The sequence below is a fragment of the Somniosus microcephalus genome, chromosome 3 (genome assembly GCF_052327205.1).
Source record: "Somniosus microcephalus isolate GS21.2 chromosome 3, FLI_Smic_1.0, whole genome shotgun sequence".
Classification (NCBI taxonomy): Eukaryota; Metazoa; Chordata; class Chondrichthyes; order Squaliformes; family Somniosidae; genus Somniosus; species Somniosus microcephalus.
This window is the reverse complement of record NC_140989.1, coordinates 110,405,975-110,424,387: the sequence shown is the minus strand read 5'-3', so window position 1 is coordinate 110,424,387 and position 18,413 is coordinate 110,405,975. Positions and strand designations below refer to the sequence as shown.

The 18,413-nt window shown below is 45.9% G+C and overlaps 1 protein-coding gene across 3 annotated transcripts in view; it reads left to right on the top strand.

Annotated features, from left to right (window-relative positions):
• The window catches only part of LOC147121259 (ribosomal protein S6 kinase alpha-2), an 823,768-nt gene that overhangs the window by 355,866 nt on the left and 449,489 nt on the right, over positions 1–18,413 (top strand). The window contains exon 1 of one of the 3 annotated variants that reach the window (XM_085981472.1): positions 3,585–4,381. The exons of 1 other annotated variant lie outside the window; for it this stretch is intronic. In XM_085981472.1, coding sequence (XP_085837598.1) covers positions 4,283–4,381 — 99 coding nt within the window. In that variant the 5' untranslated portion in view covers positions 3,585–4,282. Of the gene's footprint in view, positions 1–3,584; positions 4,382–18,413 lie in introns of those variants that run through there. One more of the 3 variants, XM_085981470.1, reaches the window with a different exon arrangement.

Genomic DNA, 18,413 nt, shown 5'->3' with positions numbered 1-18,413 from the left:
AAAATGACTCCCCTTTTGTTTCCCTCCAGGCTTGTGATCCCTATGAGTGATCTCTCTCAAATTCATGGGATTCCACATGGTTTAAACCTTTACCCACCAATTGCCAGGATTAGGGTAGCTCTTGTGTAGCTCACCTGATGTTGGCAGCAACAAATAAAATATGTTACTTGTGGTGATTGTCTCTCCTGTGTCTGCTGCTGTCTCGGGATGTTCATTTGTACATTAGGCCCAAACAAGCCTCCCTAGTTAACTTTAGCTGCCATGGCCCCACAACTTTGTGACTCCTACATATCAAAAGTATAAACCTCAATGTGGGAGCCATTATGGAGTGAGGGCAATCTGAAATAAAAAGGTATTCAGTATCTATAGGGACCTACAGAAAACATTGATTTGATCTCAGTCAGGGAATGCATTAATTTTATTATTCATATTAGTGAGGAGCAATTTCACTTAAATATGCAAGCTAGAGCTCTTCTTAGCTATTCATTATATTTATTATATTGTAACATTGCCAGTTCATTTCATGTAGTTGTCAAAGGAAGAATAACGTCTATACTGCTGTGCTTAAAAGTTCCCACAAGACATTATTGCATACTTACCAGTAGAAATCCAATGACTTCAGCTTCAGGAGTGTCAGGAAATCTCTGCTCATTTGCATACACATACCTAACAATTATTCTTTCCATCGTCTGGGCAAAAACTTTCCAGTAACAGTAACAAAGATGGACAGTGTATAACATGAAGACCTGTATGTATGTATATAAGAAAAAAGAAAGAACTTGAGTTATTTAGCATCTTTCAAGACTTCCGGACATCTTGAAGTGCATTAGAATTAATTACTTATTTTTTGAAGAGCAATCACTGTTATTATGCAGGCAGCCGCCAATTTGTGCACAGAAAGTCGGAGCCCGAGCAACAGGGGTCAGGGATGAGGACTCGAGGGAAGAGAGGGAGACTGGGAATAGAGGTTGAGAATGGGAGGTCAGGGAGACTGAGGGAATGGGGGTCGGGGTTGGGGGCTCGGGGGAAGAGAGGGAGACTGGGGAATAGAGGTTGATGATGGGAGGTCAGGGAGGCTGAGGGAATAGAGGTCAAGGTTGGGGGCTCGGGGGAAGAGAGGGAGATTGGGGAATAGAGGTTGAGGATGGTAGGTCAGGGAGACTGAGGGAATATGGGTCAAAGTTAGGGACTCAGGGGAAGAGAGGGAGATTGGGGAATAGAGGTTGAGGATGGGAGGTCAGGGAGGCTGAGGGAATGGGGGTCGGGGTTGGGGGCTTAGGGGAGAGAGGGAGATTGGGGAATGAGGGTCATGAGATTGGGCCTCGGCCAGATGAGGGAGACTGCGGACTGGCCATCAGGGGAATTGGAGTTTGGATGGCGAGGGAAGTGAAGGAGACTAAGGAATGGGATGGGCGTGGGGTACAGCATTTTCTACAGCCGCAACGTGATTTGGGGGAGTGGCACTGGGCGAGGAGCAGCCAGTAAAGGGGTGAGTGAAACTTGGCAACTCTACTGTAGGTAAGTAGTGAAAGATTGTTTCCACTGGTGAGCAAATGAGCAACAAGGGACTGAGACCGGATTTTCACTGGAAGAACCAAGGGGGAAGGGAGAATGACGTTTTTTGGACTGAAGGCTATTAGACCGTGGGATGCTTCACCAGAAGTAACTATTTGAGGCAGAGACTAGAACAGCTTTTAAAGGGAATGGGATAAATATTTGAAAAGGAGGAATATAAAAGGATATGAGGGGAATAGGGTTACCGGAGAGAGCGCCAGCTGTACAGGCACCGGGGACTTAATGGTTTCCTGCTGTGCTGTAATTTCTATAACTCTATGAAAACTCTCCCCATTGAGTCTGAGACCAGGGAGTGGTTTAGAAATGGTGATGCGGAGCTGAGTTTAGGACAAAGAGCCCTGTGAGAAGCCCCCAACACCGAGCTCTCTGCCCTTAGTGGAATCTCTCGGTTTGGTTCAGGTCTGTCTGTACCGGATGGTTTTGATGTGTGAAGTCCAAGTACAGATCGGCTCTGACTGAGCGTCCCAGTTCAAAGTTGTCACTTTCACACGGACCCAGAGTTCAAACCAGAGTCTAAGGAGATAGGGAGATTTATGGGGCATCAACTGGGGAGCCCTATGGTTTCATGGTGAAAACCAGTAGGTTATAGGATTAGTACTAGATACAGGCAAGATATCGGGATGTTACACCTATTACTACTAGTTACGTATAGGCTATCAGTGAGTTATTGCATTACTGTTGGTTATGCAAGAAATCTGAGTGTTACCACTTTACTGTTAGTTATCGGTGCAATTTCAGGGAGTTACCATCAGCTACTGCTGGGATCAAAGTTCCTCCCAACTCTGTTTTTCCCTGCAAATTGCTCCTACACCTTCAGTTTCTCCTCTTCGCCTGCTCACAGGTGGTTTCCTGCTACTCGGAACTTCTCACACAACTGCTGTTGCAAAACCACGAGCAAAAATACTCTGTTACAGGGACCCAACCTATATAAGGTAAATGCAATAACATTTGTAGATGTCCACGATCGGGCATCATGTGATCAGACATCACAAATTCTAGACTGACACTCCCGTGCAGTACTGAGGGAGTGCTGCACTGTCAGAGGTGCCATCTTTCCAATGAAACCTTAAACTGGGGCCCTGTCTGTCCTCTCAGGTGGATGGAGAAGATCCTATGGCACTATTTTGAAGAAGAGCAGGGAAGTTAGCACTGGTGTCCTGGCTAACATCAATAAAACAGATTACCTTGTCATTATCACACTGCTGGTTGTGGGACCTTGCTGTGCGCAAGTTAGTTTCCCATTTCCTAAGTTTACAACAGTGACTACACTCAGAAGTGCTTCATTGACTGTAAAGCGCTTTGGGTTGCCCTGCGATTGTGAAATGTGCTCTATTAATGTCAATCTCTACTTGTGCTCAAGTCCTGGAGGGCTTCTGTCTCAGAGCTGAGGTGTTCCTTTCTTTAATGCTGACTCATTTCCTGCCACTCTCTCCCCGACCTCCCCCCGTCTCCCCCCCCACCCCCCAACCACCTTTACTGGAGTGCAGACTCGTGTCCTGCCACCCCCTGCTGTATCATGTGAGCTCACCAGTGTGCTGCCGTACTGGGTTAATCTGTCTATTTTACAGTTTTAAATTGCAACTCTGAATACATTAGAACATATAGATTAAAATGCTTGCTCACTGCCAACTGGACTCACTTGTCAAGTACAGTAACATTGACGCCTGGTACAGAACAGGCTAACTGAGGGTGGGATATTCACCACAATCCTAAACCCTGAAATTATCACATGCTGGCAAGTAGTTTAAAAAGGTGGAATTTCTTCTCCTAATGAGGCTGTCCACAATTAATTCCTTCGGGTTTCATCACAGCAAGTAGTAGTCTTAAAACATTTTAGTTAAAGCTCCAACAGTGACTGGCTCCCAGTTACCTGGCCCTTTTGATGTGTAATTGAACACTGCGGCACCGATTGTGGCATGTTTTGTGTAACTTTAATGACTCCTTTTTTAGATAGCCGAGGGACTGAATTTGCTGGAGGTGGTGGGGTTTGTAGTGACAGAGTGCAGCGTGATCTGATGCTGGAGAGGGTTTAAATCTCACCAATCTGCAGCAGAAATGCGAGGACCGGGTGCTGTTTCCAGCCAGCACGGTGCAGATGATGACAGCCTTTCTCCTCCCGCCAGCCTCTTTTCCCACCAAGCATTGACCACTTGGCCATAACTGAAGCACATCTCGCTGTGCGAGGTTCTGGTGCAGCCCGAGGCGAGGAAGGATGCTTTCCTTTGGTCCCAGGGGTTCAGAAATGTGGAGAGCGGAGCATCCGTAATACAGAACCAGGGTGCCAGGTGTGCTGTGGCGCGGAGCTGTCATCTGCCTGCCGTGCTTGAAGCGTTTGCTGGGGGGCTGATCGGGCGCAGCGGGACAGGAGCAAAGGGAGGGAGTGGAGAAGAGAAGAGAAGCGAGTGAGTTGGGCAGTGGCAGCGCCTCAGTGTAAGCAGAGCGGAGTCGGTGCGAGCCTAGTGCTGAAAATAGCAGCTCCTCTCCCCATCACTGCTGTATGGGATTGAAAAAGACAGATGCAGCGCCCAGCTATTCGCACCCATTGTTAAGAGAGCGTTACCTTTTCGGTGGCGGATTGAGCTGTGTTGCAGACCAGTTTGCCCTGGTTTGGAGGTGACGGATATTCTGGATTGACTGTCCACGGCGGGGACTTGCAAAGTTCCTCATTGGCCAAACATTCTTTTCAGTTGTGACCAGAAAGAAAGCAATGGACATGAACGTGAAGAAATTCACAGTGCGGCGCTTCTTCTCCGTCTACCTGCGCAAGAAATCTCGATCTAAGAGCTCTAGTTTAACCAAATATGAGGTTTGTGCCCAGATTTTTCCTGAATGAAAAGAAAATTGCTTGGGTTGTTGTACAATTTATAATCGTGGTTTCTGACTGTAATGAAGTTCTGCTGTTGGCTGCTATTAAATGAACAAAGAGACAATGCAGAGAAGAGATTGGGGTGGATGGACTGCAATGGCTGGGAACATATATATAGAATATATATATCTATACTGGGGATTCAGTATACATCTACATCGGGCTGTAGATCTTGCTAGATTTGGGAAGCTATTGAACAAACAAGTTACAATTGCACAGAATAGACCAGGTACCACCCATAGTTGTGCCAGAATTTCATCTTCACAGGGTTGAGCTTCCCAAAGCGACCTGCCAGCATTTTATGATCACCTTTCGGGATATTGGTGGTTCAGGATTATCTGTGCCATGCTCTTTTATAACATTAATGTCTCAGTATGATTGTTTCCTCTCGCCTGCCTGGGCTTTGAATTATTGATAAACGAGTTAACAGCGAGAATCTCAAAGCCACCCCTAATTGTTGTTTCAAAAAACACCTAGAAGTTTTATAAAATAAAAACAGAATAACTGTTTTTGAAAAGGATTTTTTAAAATCTCTCTCTCTCTCGGAGTCTTGCCCCAGATTCACAAGAGAAGGAGAAAGTCACTGCTGCCAGTACAGTGATTTAAACAAGTGCAGAAACTGCAGAGCTGTTTAGAAAGGGCAATTGTATTGCTGCAGTCAGAAGGGCCAATGCACAATTGATTCCATTTAGGCTCGGTGCAGTCAGCGTGGTGTAGCAGGTGAACATAGATTGCAGTGTTGGATGTGTGGTGACCAGATTGGGTTTGTTCAAAGTGAAAATCCAACAAAGACGAGGTATCCAGGCCAGGCCAATTCATTTCCCTAGCCTCCTTTGTAGATTTGAAATCAAATCTCCAGCAGCCGTCCCTTCTCATGCTATCTCTTCCTCTGCATGACAACAGCTCGCTCATGCTCAAAATCTAAACAAAAACCTTTGTGTAGAGACAGGAAATATCTTCACCCCTCTTAAGAATATGCCGGCAATGGCGTGAAATCTGATATCTGACATGTACGCAAACCAAAATAATGCAAAATCAGGTCACTGGTGTCCGTTTCATCTGCTGCATCAAAGAGGTTAAATTGTTTTAATTCCCTTCCAATTTTTCTCCTCTCCTGAAAGCACTGACTGATGCTGGGATATGGTTCCACGAGCAGCCCTCCCAACTGACTCATTTTTTATGTGCGTGGATAGCCAGTGATTGTCAGCAAGATATTCGACTGCAGAAAGCATCTCAACCAAGCCTGATCCTGCCCCCAACCGACTTCTGAACATCCACTCCTTTCAGCACGCGTCCCTTTGGGAATAACAACCTTTGTTGCTGATCTTTTTTGTTGCTCCCTCCCCACAGCCCAGGGGTGCTGAGGTCCATTGCAGCACCCATACCATCACACTAGCTGCGATCAGTTAACTCAGCACAAAATGCAATTGAATGTGGGACCTTCCTGCTCCCTGTGGCTCAGTTTCACACCAGTTCGGGAATTCACTCCCTAAACCTCTCCCTCTCTCTACCTCTCTCTTCTCCTTTAAGATGCTTCTTAAAATGTATCTCTTTGACCAAGCTTTTGTTCACCCATCTTAAGATCTCTTTATGTAACTCGGTGTCTGATTATGCTCCTGTGAAGTGGGATGTTTTACTATGTTAAAGGTGCTCGAGAAATGAAAGTTGTTGTTGTTGTTATGAACTGAGTCACCATGGGAGCTTTCTGTACTGTCCCAGCATGCCTCCTGTTGGATTGACCTGGCAGCAAATCAACATTTGTCAGCAGAATGAGCAAGGAGAACAGTGTGCTTGTGGGTACCGTTATAGTGAGCAACGTAGAAAGGAGCAGGTTGGGTGGATGGTGGCAATATGATGTTGTGAGCAGTGGGCAGCTGGTTCGCACAATGTGTGAACAGCATTAGGGCAGTAACATTACAAACCACTTGTAGTCAATTTATAACCTCAGTATGTACATGTACAATGCATTTGCATTGTATTAATAAACAGAATAATTGTGCAATACATCAAAAAACATTTGTGTTAATAATAGGAGCTGAGTAAATTAAATCTAAGCATTATAAAACCTTGGCCCAGAAAATCCATGAGAGTGCGATCCCGGCAATTACACTGGAACCGTGCCTTCTGCGGATGTAGCTGCTGACCCCAGTGAAGTTTGTGGGGTCAAAGTGTGAGGATTCCTGGAGCGCACCTTCAGTATTTTGGGGTACACCAGCTGCACCCTCGGCCAAAGACCCTGGAAATGCCGGTAGAAGCTGGCCAGACTGAGAGAGTGTCAGGCCACCCAGTAGATGAATCTGTCTGCCTGCGCACTCCTTTGCTAAGGAGGCTGCTTTAGAAGGTTAAATAAAATCCAGCCTCTCCTCATCTTTGAACATCCAGGCCCTGACCCTGGTCATGACCCCCAAGTGGACCCCACTTCCACTTGGTGAGACCAGGTGTACCTGCACTAATACCATGCCAGATCCTGACTGACGGCCAGAATGCTGGAACTCCCCATCTCTGGAATTTGTGCCTCAGGCACTGCCCACCTGATGTTGATGACCTTGTAGAGTTGGGTGAAGATTCTGTATGCAGAAGGATATCTCTGAAACTCTACTTTAAGACCAGACTCCATTGCATCTAGAACCTGGCTGAGTTTGCAGCCGTTATGGAGTGAGCAAGCAATTTTGGGTCCCTTATATTTGTATAGTTAGACACTTCAGCTGGTTATCTGCAAAAAACTGCCTTAGTAATGCAGGGATCCACCACAAGATGTAATGAAATACATGTCAAATGCTTAGCAGTAGGGAAATCTGCCTAGCTCTTAAAGGATGAATCCATGTTCGGTTAGTATATTTTGTAGTTGTCATGACTTTTCATTGCTTTTCTAAAACATTCAAATTCTGGTCATTTACAAATTTCCACTGTAGATTATTATTTTGGCTGATGTTTTTTTAATGCTCAGTTCCCAGGTGCAAAGGGGACGTGGACCTGTGATGACAGTTCTCCACCCATTTTACATTGTCCTGAGATTTCCTGGGATCCCTGGGTTGGGGTGTTGAGTGCTTGCCTCTGAAGTAGGTGCAAGCATGGGATAGCCATGGAATGAAGTGTGAGGGAGTCTTCCCTCATTGGTACCCACCCACTGCAGCTGGAGGACAATTTGGAGGGGTTCTTGAAGAAGTTGGTGATGGGCCTTGTGCCTGGCCCTCCCTCATATTGCAGGATCTGGGAGGGAAGGCAGCAAGGCCTCAAAAGATAAGTGAACACTTTTTTTCAGATCTTCAGTGGATCACTGGGGCTGGAGGCCTTCTGGCTGCTGTTTGTGGACAGGTTATTTATTTGCCATTCCTGATTACATGGGAGCATTGCCAACTATGCTTTAATCCCATAATGTGAGAGATAGAGGTGGATTCAAATATCCAGAATGGAGATGGCAGCTTTTTAGCCTGTCAGGGTGCAGTCATGAATTGACTGATGCAGTGTAAGTAATCAATTGTTAGTTAGTGGAGCTGTACTGATCATTTCCTGAAGCATACAGCCTTTAGTTTTACACATATAAATGCAATCTATGCTTAGGGGAATGTGGGGCAAAGCTCTGTGAGTTACAAGAGTAATGTTACAAAGAACATGAATGAATAGCATTGATAAAAATATAAAACCAAATGAAAGATTTTTGGACAATTTACTTTGTTAAAATTGCAAGTATTGCTCGATAATGTAATGCACGAGACCTAAGAGTTTTAACCAACTTGGCATGTTCCCCATTGTGTTCATTTTAAATTATTTTTTTACCATTTCGTATTTCTTTTTGGAGGTATATATCCTTCAACAATGACATGCAGTTTTTTTTTAAGCTCTTGCTCCATACAGGCTATGCCATTGCAGTCCAAGCACCTCTTGTGCCTGAGAGGGCAGGGTGGGCGAGCTGATCCCAAGCCGTGCCAGTGGTGTTCTTGGTCGGCTTCCAGGAGGGATATGAGTCATGGTAGAGATTTGCCATCTGATTTTTCTTTCTCCTGTGAAGTGGTCCCTACCCTCTGGTCAGCACTCCCTCACGAAGCATGACTGAGATTGAGAGCCCTGTTGGATGGGGATCTAACCTGTGTCCCTTCCCTCTGTGGCAGCACACTATTTTGTCTCAATTCTCATGTCCCTTCCCCCCACAATTTATCTCCACCTGGAACATGCTCATAATTCATTAGCTGAGATGGTGGGCGGTATGTGTCTTCTCCACTTCTTTGGCTTCTCTTGAGCCAGCAGCTAGGATGTGGGTGATAGCTGCCTGCGTGATGTGTCCATTAGTTACCCCTTTCCTCCTGTGGTCTGTGTTTCATCCTGGTTGTATGGTTGAAAGTTGCTTTCTTACTCCCAAAGTGTGCAATTTCTCCTCTTGGGTACTACTAATTCTAAACAACTTTATTTCTTTTAACAATGTTTATGGAAGGAGCATCAGAGTGAAAGTACTCTTTCTCCACCCCACCACCGCCCCCCCCGCCCCCTGCTCAGAGTATTGTTCTCTAATTCTGATCATTGCACTTCGAGTAAATTAACAGGAAAGTAATAAAACTAATCCTTCACTCCCAGACAACAAAGCAGCTATTTCCCATAGCCCAGCAGCAGGATCTGTGGAATGCGAGAGTATTAGGATTATTGAAACATTGCCATACTACCCAAACATCACAAGGCCTCCTCAGGTTCTCCCTCCAACTTACTTTTGCAGATTTCTACTCCATGATTTTGAATGTACACTTGACTCCCTTGATCACCTCTCTTGGTAAATGCAGTTTCCCTGCACAGACAATGGGGGCATTTGCAGACCCGTGGTCGCAAGCTGGAAATCATGGTATTTACTACCCTGTTCCAGCAGGATCTGGCCTGCAGTGATTTTGGAGTAGATTGGGAAGCAGGTGGGAGCCTATGTGAATATGCAAATTAGGGTCCTTTGATGTACTGTATGTAGGACCCTGATGCAATTTTCAAATACCAATGTGTGGTGCTTGTTGTGCATGTTCCCTTCTTGGTCCTGGACGTACCGCAGTCTAACCAGCAGTCCTTAAAGGTACAGCTGTAGACCGCACTATAAACAGGAAACAATGGCTGTGGCACTGATGTTTGTGGGGTCAGGAAGAGTATCTTCCCAACTGCTAGCAGTTCCTCCATACCCCTTTATGAGCCTACATTTTGCTTGCTTCCACAGAGGAGCCTCCAGATTTCCCTTCCTTCCAATCGGTACTGGTGGCTTGCTGAAGGTTTTGTAATGGGTCTGAGCATGTAAATGGTTCAGGACTCTCGCTGGTGCCATTGTGTGGGTGGTGTAATCTCTCTGCCTACCACCCATCTGATGTGCCCCCAATAACTCAAAGCTTCTCCTGTCATGGACACTGTTAGTGATGAAGGCTTCATGCTGCTCCACAAGATTCTGCATAATGGCTCCAAGGCCATCCTGCATGTGTTCTCCAGGTACCTGGGTGATCAGTACAATGTTGGCCAGATACTCAAAGTGACAATTGCGCCAGGCTTCAATTAGGTCCTCCAGGCTCTTGACAGTGACTTTAAGCTTCTCTTAAACAGTTGCTCCAAGTGGTGATAGCCTCCAGGTTTACATTGCAAATTATAATTTGGCTCCAGGTTTTTCCATTACATATAAAGAGACCGCACCTCCAGGTTTCCCTGCATTTTTTCTAGTTGTCAGCTTCTAATTTGCCCACATCAGGCTTCTCAGCACTGATGTTCAGAAGGCATCTAATGATGGCTACAAGCTCCTTTGCTCCAAAGGATTTGGTTAATAACTCTAATTTTCAGAGCATGAATGTTCCTAGGAAAAATGGCCAAACTACTACGTTCCAAGCTACCATTTTGATTCTGCAGGATCATTTCAGATAGGTCATCCTATCACTGCTGTAAAATATCAATCAAGGCCACAACTTTCCTTAAAACATAATGTTCACTCTGACCAAAGTCAAGTGAAGTGGTCAAGTTTGCTTGGACTCTAATGTAAAGCCTAGTTCCACATTCATCAACAATAGAATTGGTTCGCAATTCTGCCTCGATCCTTGATGTACAAAACAGACACAGTTCAGTACAAACCGTTTCATTAATCAGAGTATCGACATAAAATGACTCAAGTCTAAAGCCAAGCCCAAAAGTGTTTTTATTTCATCACTTTACATGCTGTAAAAAGCTATGTCACCTTCTGACTTTGCTTGCCAGACACTCATATAATTAATTTCAATTATAATTGAAAATGGTAGGGAATGATTTCATATATGCAGATGGCATGATATTGTGATTTATTCTATAGATATAAATTATAATACTTGTGTCCAGTGATGTATTAATTATTGTGAGCTGGTCTAAGCCTGGAGACTCCTTTTACAGCGTATTTAAAATTTAAATTAATCCTCCACGGAATAAATTGGATATTTCAAATGCTGGCAGTATTACCAAGGTTCTTCTAGTTGTGTGAAAAAGCATTAGAACCTTCTCCCATCTACAGGGTACATGAGTTGATGGCCTTTCTCACTTGTGGAAGAACTGCTATGATTCTCATCGTACAATGTCTCATATGTCTTAATACATTTCAGATAGAGCGATGGAGGACAGACAGTGATTGCAAGAATTATAATCTAATCGAGAAGTTCACATGGACATTATCTTAAGTACTGATGTCAGATTACATCCTTGAAACTTCCCACTCTCAGTTATTTATAATGCAGTAGGTAGAACAATGTTGTCCAGGTTCTATTTTTGTAACTTTGTAGCATTGATGTCACAAATGTAATCCTTCATTTATGGTTATAAGTAACAATATGCGTTATTAAAAAGGATCTACATAGGAAAAGGAGGAGGCCATTCAGCCCCTTCAGTCTGTTCTACCATTCAATTAGATAATCTCTGATCTGTATCTCAACTCATTTATCCGCCTTTGCTCCATATCCCTTGATAACCTTACCTAACAAAAATCTATCATTCAGTCCTGAAAATTTTAATTGACCCAGCATTCACAGCCTTTTGTGGGAGAGAGTTCCAGATTTCCATTACCTTTTGTGTGAAAAATGCCTCCTGATTTCGCTCCAGAATGACCTAGCTCTAATTTTAAGATTGCATCCCCCCTTTTCTGGATTCTCCACCAGAGGAAATAGCTTCTATGGGGGAAAAGTTGGTGATCACCAGCAAAGCAGTCAGTGTCACCGCCATCTGCCGTTAACGGCCGCTCAAAATGGCCGCAGCGCTAACCGACCTAAATTGGTGTAGGGGGCATGGAGGTAGGTGGTGCAGCACTAACCTTAGTTGCAATGCCATCCTGGCGGCGTTGCACAAGGGATCGGGACCAATTTATAGCCCTGGTGCGGTGTTGCTGCTTCCCCGAGCATCTGTGTGCGAGTCTGTGAAGCTCGCAATGCATTGTGGGCAGTGAGGAGCTCGGAAATTTAGAGGGGCCATGCACATTGAAGCAAGGCAAAATAAAATGCAACAATTCAATACATTTTTCAGCCCTTTCTGTCTTTTTACAAATATTCAATATTTAAAAGAAGTTCCAAATATGATTATTCAGCACTTAAAGCTGAATTACCTTCCTAAACTGAACAAATGGGAAAACTGCCTCAGCACTAACACAAATGGCTCAGCAAGCCAGGGAAGGGGCACCCAGGGTCTTGCACGCAGCACTCCAGCTTTGTGCAGGGGGTCAACACTGCAAGACTATCCCCTCTACCCACAGGGGCCAGGAGGCCCTCCAGAAAGAACGATGTGGGAGTACATCACTAAGGCTGTCATTGCCAGCAGTGTCACCCCCACCACCTGGCTCCAGTGCCCAAAGAAGCTTCATGACCTCAGACCACTGGTCAAGGTCAGTGACTGCATCTTCAAAAGCCATCACCTACTAACTGCACCACTAGCCTCACACACTGCTCAATGCAGGACCCCCAATCGCTCACCTACCAACAATCTGCACCAATGACAAGGCACATCTACCATTCCTAGCATCACCTCACCCCCTTGGATGAGATGGTGCAGGCCATTCTTGGCAGGGACATGGCTGAGCCCTTGACCAGCAGCGGGGTTGAAAGGATACAAGCTGTGGGTATCCTCATACGTTATCTCCCTTCTGGCATGCACCTCTTGCTTTCCCACCCTCTCATCTGCACAACTCCACCCTTGTGTCTTCCTCATTTCACACACCCAAGAAATGAAGCCTGCCCTGCTAGTGGGTCAACAAGAAGAGGTAGCCTGCCCAGCCAGTGGGATTGCAGGCTTATGATTTCATCCCAGATATCCCGGCCACAAACCTCTTCGGCTTCCTCCTCTTCTGCGTTTTCCTCTTCCCACTGCAAGCAGATGCTGTAAATGTGAAATGACAACATAAAATGCTGCAAATACTCAGTTGGTCAGGCAGCATGTCGACCTGAGATGTAAACTCCACAGATGTAGCATGACCACCTGAGTATTTGCAGCATGTTCTGTCTTTTCAAAAGCACTCACTTACCATCCAAGCCCTTGCAAGCATCTAGCAGCACTCCCAAAACACTTTAAAAAACTTTTCACATATATTGCAGCAAGCCACCACTTCAATAAAATTTAAAAAACCAAGGCCAAACCCTTCCATTCAAACTTACCTGATTGATGTGTGTGTCCCTTTAACAGCTGCAGATATTGCCCCTGTCAGCGTCTGTCAGCCTGCTTGCATGCCAGGTTAACCTGGTGTGCTTAGGACCCAGCACTGAATTGAATGCTAGGGTCAAAGTTCACGTAGGTGACGTTAAATTGGCATTGTTTACAGGGCGCTGCCAGTTACTGGCAGTGCGAAGGGGCCCACAAATATGGCGGCCACCACAGGGGCTGCCTCCAGCTGGCGCAAGAGCAGCGGCTGCCATTTTTCAAGAATCGCTAGCACAACAGGTGGCAATAAGTCTCAACCTTTTTAACTCCAGGGAATATAACTCAAGTTTATGCAACCTACACCTCATAGTTTAACCCTCTAAACCTCAGTATCATTCTGGGGAATCTGCACTTTGCCCCCTCCAAGGCCAGTATATCCTTCCAGAGATTCAGTATCCAAAACTCCAGGTGAGGTCTGACCAAAGCTCTGTACAACTGAAACATAAGTTCCTCCCCTTTGTATTCCAACCCCCTTGAGATCAAGGCCAACATTTCATTGGGCTTTTTGATTACTTTTTGTACCAGTGCACTAGCTTTTAGTGCTTTGTTATCTGGACTTCTAAATCCCTTTGCTCCTCCACACTTCCAAGTCTCTCGCCAATAAGAAAATATTCTGATTTGTCTTTCTTTGATCCAAAATGGATGACCTCACACTTTTTCACATTTGCATTCAGAGTCCATTCACTTTATCCCTGCTCTTTGCCTCCTACCTCCCAATAATCTCTTGTGCAGAACAAATGCCTTCTTGAAGTCCATATAGACAACATTCATAGACACTTCCCTATCCACCACATTCGTGACCTCCTCAAAAAATTCAACTAGATTAGTCAGACACGACATACCCTTCACAAATCCATGCTGACTCTTTTTGATCAGCTCAAACTTGTTCAAGTGCTCAGTCACTCTATTCCTGATGATAGATTCAGTAATTTTCCCACAATTGATGCTAAACTGACAGCTCAGTAGTTTCCTATTCTCTCCCTCCCTCACTTCTTAAATAATGGAGTAACATTTGCGATTTTTCAATCTGAATGCACAATTCCCAAATGTAGAGAGCTTTGGAAAATAATGAGTAACAAACCTGCAATTCCCCACCTGTTACCAGCACACTCCATTCCCAGCACACTCTGTTCCTAACACACTCTGTTCCCAGCACACTCCATCCCAACACACTCCGTTCCCAGTTCACTCCATTCCCAGCACATTCCATCCCAACACACTCCATTCCCAGCACACTCTGTTCCCAGCACACTCTGTTCCCAGCTCACTCCATTCCCAGCACACTCCATCCCAACACACTCCGTTCCCAGCTCACTCCATTCCCAGCACACTCCATCCCAACACACTCCGTTCCCAGCACACTCCGTCCCAACACACTCCATTCCCAGCACACTCCGTCCCAACACACTCCATTCCCAGCACATTCCATTCCCAGCACAGTCCATTCCTAGCACACTCTGTTACTATCAAACTCCATTCCCAGCTCATTCCATTCCCAGCTCACTCTGTTTCCAGCACACTCCATTCCCAGCTCACTCCATTCCCAGCTCACTCCCTTCCCAGCGCACTCTGTTCCCAGCTCACTCCGTTCCCAGTTCATTCCATTCCCAGCTCACTCCATTCCCAGCACACTCCGTTCCCAGTTCATTCCATTCCCAGTACACACTGTTCCCAGCTCACTCCATTCCCCACTCACTCCGTTACTGTCAAACTCCATTCCCAGCTCACTCCATTCCCAGTTCACTCCATTCCCCACACACTCTGTTCCCAGCACACTCTGTTCCCAGCACACTCCATTCACAGCACACTCCATTCCCAGCACACTCTGTTACTATCAAACTCCATTCCCCACACACTCCATTCCCAGTTCACTCCATTCCCCACACACTCCGTTCCCCGCTCACTCCATTCCCCGCTCAGTCCGATCCCTGCTCACTCTGTTCCCCGCTCACTCTGTTCTCCGCTCACTCTGCTGTGCTTTGTGCTCGAGTTCTCAGGGCTCCATGTATCATGGACATTCCTGCCTTTAGCTAGTCAATCTCCTGTGGCATTGAACGTGGGAAATCAAGATCAAGTGTAGCTTTCAGGTGAAGAGTGAGAGAGGGATAATTTGATTGGGATGCACAGATGTAATTCAGTCCCTATTTTAAAGTCATACATTCTATCCTTATTTTTATATAGTACTTTGATTTGGTAGCTTTTCTAGTTGATAGCAATTTGAGAAGTCGAGTAGGCAGAGTAGGTTGGAGCTCAGGAGTTTCTCTGCAGCACAGGTTGAGGAGATTGGAGATGCAAGGTTGTGGTACTGCAGTGCCATCACTGGTGGGAACATGTGATTGCAGTGCATAAGTTTACATTGGCAGTTTCTATTATAAAGGTGGTCAAAGGAATTTAAAATGGAAAACGTGACAACACCATGACAAGAAGAAGTAGACAGGAAGTGTAGGCAGATGTAAGATTTTTAATGTTAATGTGGCTTGGTTCAGTTGGTAGCAGTCTCACCTCTGGGAATTTTCCCTAAAAAACAGGTGGGGGCAGTTAAAGTGTTAAAAATGGGATTCCTGACCTGATCCCGCCTCCAACGTGCCCACTTCCGGTTTTGCTGGAGGCCAGGCGGACGACCAACTCGCTCCCAGGGGGTGTTACCTCAGTTTAAATATTGTAATGAGGCTGGAAGCCTTTTTTTTCCCCTTCATTTTAACTGCCTGTGGACAGGTTTCACACAATTTGTGAAACCTGGCTATTAAACAGAGGCGGGGACTGCTGCATCCAGGAATTAAGTGGCTTTATCCCAACCTCCTGGATCCAGGGTCCCTACCTAACCCATCGCCCCCCCCCCCCCCATGATCGGAGACTCCCCCACGAGGCCTCCGATCACATCCTCAAGCCTCCCCCAGCCACCCCCCACCCCGATGATGATGAGTCCGGACATGATCCTCTGGTGACCGGCCCCGATCCTCACTCCCCGCCACCGCCCCCCCACCCCCCCCGCCAATCCCTGGTCGAACCTCCCCCACCCCCGATCCCTGACCCCTGCCGATCTTCTTTCCCTGCAACCTGATCCCTGACCCCAGCTGATTGCCGACCACCCCCTCCCACGATCACTCCTCCGGACCGGACCCTCGCTTCTGAGGTCTACCCACCCGCAGCCAGCCAGCCTCTCAATCTGGCTCCATTGAGAAAGTTCTGGCCATATAGGTTTGGGTCAGGCTGACACTTCAGTACTGAAGGTTCTGTCTTATGAATGTTAAGCTGAAGTCCTACCTGCCTGTTCAGGGGGAAGTGAAAAAAACACGTGGCACTATTTGAAGAAAAACAGGGAATTCTCGGTGTCCTGGCCAACATCCTTCCCTTGATGATCACCACGACAACAAATCATCTGTTCATTCATTCATTTGCTGTTTACGGGACCTTGTTGTGCATAAAATTTGCTGTCATATTTGTTTTTAGAACAGCAGTACTTAATTTCACACAACGCATTGTTTGTAATGCACTGAGGACATAATGAGGTGATATATAAATACAAGTTCTTTCTTTAAGATGTGCTTTTGGTGGTGCTGTGGATGCCGTCTGCAGTGAAGAACCTGCAGGTACTTTTTATTTTGCAAGTTGTAAGTAGATGTAGATCTATATTTTTTTCTCACCATTATGTTACCTGTTTGCTCTCCTGAAGGCATTGACTCCTGAATTCATACAGCGCTATGGATATCAGTCACCCATCAGTTCCTTGCCCATGAGCAAGCCTTGACAGTGAATGGCAGTGGGCTATCTGACTATGGAGAGGTGCATTACAGCCAAATCCAATCATGTCTTTACTGGATAGTATTTAGGAATGGAACCATTCCCTAACCCAGAGGTGCTGAGGCAAATTGTAGCTGAGATAAACTAAGAATAGATCAAGGAACGATTGAACCTACATACGAACATTCGAACAATGACGGACAGGTAAATTCCCTCTGGTTCATCCGGCCTGTCCCCCACAATTGTGATACATTGTGCATCACAATATATACACTCTCCACGCCACTCTCCACCCCACCCAACACCATGTGATCTCCTGGCAGAGGCAAAAAATCAGACAAAAACCCAGGCCAATTTGGGGGGAAAAAATCTGGGACTTCCTCTCCGACCCATCCAGGCAATCGAAACTAGTCCAGGAGCTCACTCTGGCCCTGAATTCCCTGCAGTACCTTTTGTAAGAGGTGATGTCTGCCCCAGCCAGAAACAGGTCCCGCTCTCATACATAAGAACATAAGAAATAGGAGCAGGAGTAGGCCATTCGGCCCCTCGAGCCTGCTCCGCCATTCAATAAGATCATGGCTGACCTGATCTTGGCCTTAGCGCCACTTTCCCACCCGATCCCCATAACCCTTGATTCCCCTGTAGCTCAAATATCTGTCTATCTCTGCCTTGAATATATTCAATGACTCCGCCTCCACAGCTCTCTGGGGTAGAGAAGTCCAAAGATTCACGACCCTCTGAGAGAAGAAATTCCTCCTCATCTCTGTTTTAAATGGGTGACCCCTTATCCTGAAACTATGCTCCCTAGTTCTAGATTCCCCCACGAGGGGAAACATCCTCTCAGCATCTACCCTGTCAAGCCCGCTCAGAATCTTATGTTTCAATAAAATCACCTCTCATTCTTCTAAACTCCAATGAGTATCGGCCCAACCTGCTCAACCTTTCTTCATAAGACCACCCCTTCATCTCAGGAATGAACCTAGTGAACCTTCTCTGAACTGCCTCCAATGCAAGTATATCCCTCCCTAAATAAGGAGACCAAAACTGTACGTAGTACTCCAGGTGTGGTCTCACCAGCGCCCTGTGCAGTTGTAGCAAGACTTCCCTACTTTTATACTCCATACCCCTTGCAATAAAGGCTAACATTCCATTAACCTTCCTAATTACTTGCTGTACCTGCATGCTAACTTTTTGTGTTTCATGTACGGGGACCCCCAGATCCCTTTGTACTGTAGCATTATGTAGTCTCTCTCCATTTAAATAATAATTTGCTTTTTTATTTTTCCTACTAAAGTGGATAACCTCACATTTTCCCACATTATACTCCATCTGCCAATTTTTTGCCCACTCACTTAACCTATCTATATCCCTTTGCAGACTCTTTGGGCTGGATTTTCATTGGGCTGTGGAGGCGGGATTGGAGGCATGTGGGGGGTTAAAATTGCAAAAACTGGCAGGCGGGCCCAACCCAACCTCCATCCCGCCTCCACGCAATTTTCATTAATTCGTGTCTAATGGTCCCGCCTCCGTCCCGCCTCCAAGAGACGGGATAGGCCCTTAACAGGCACTAAATTGCCTCTGTAATGCC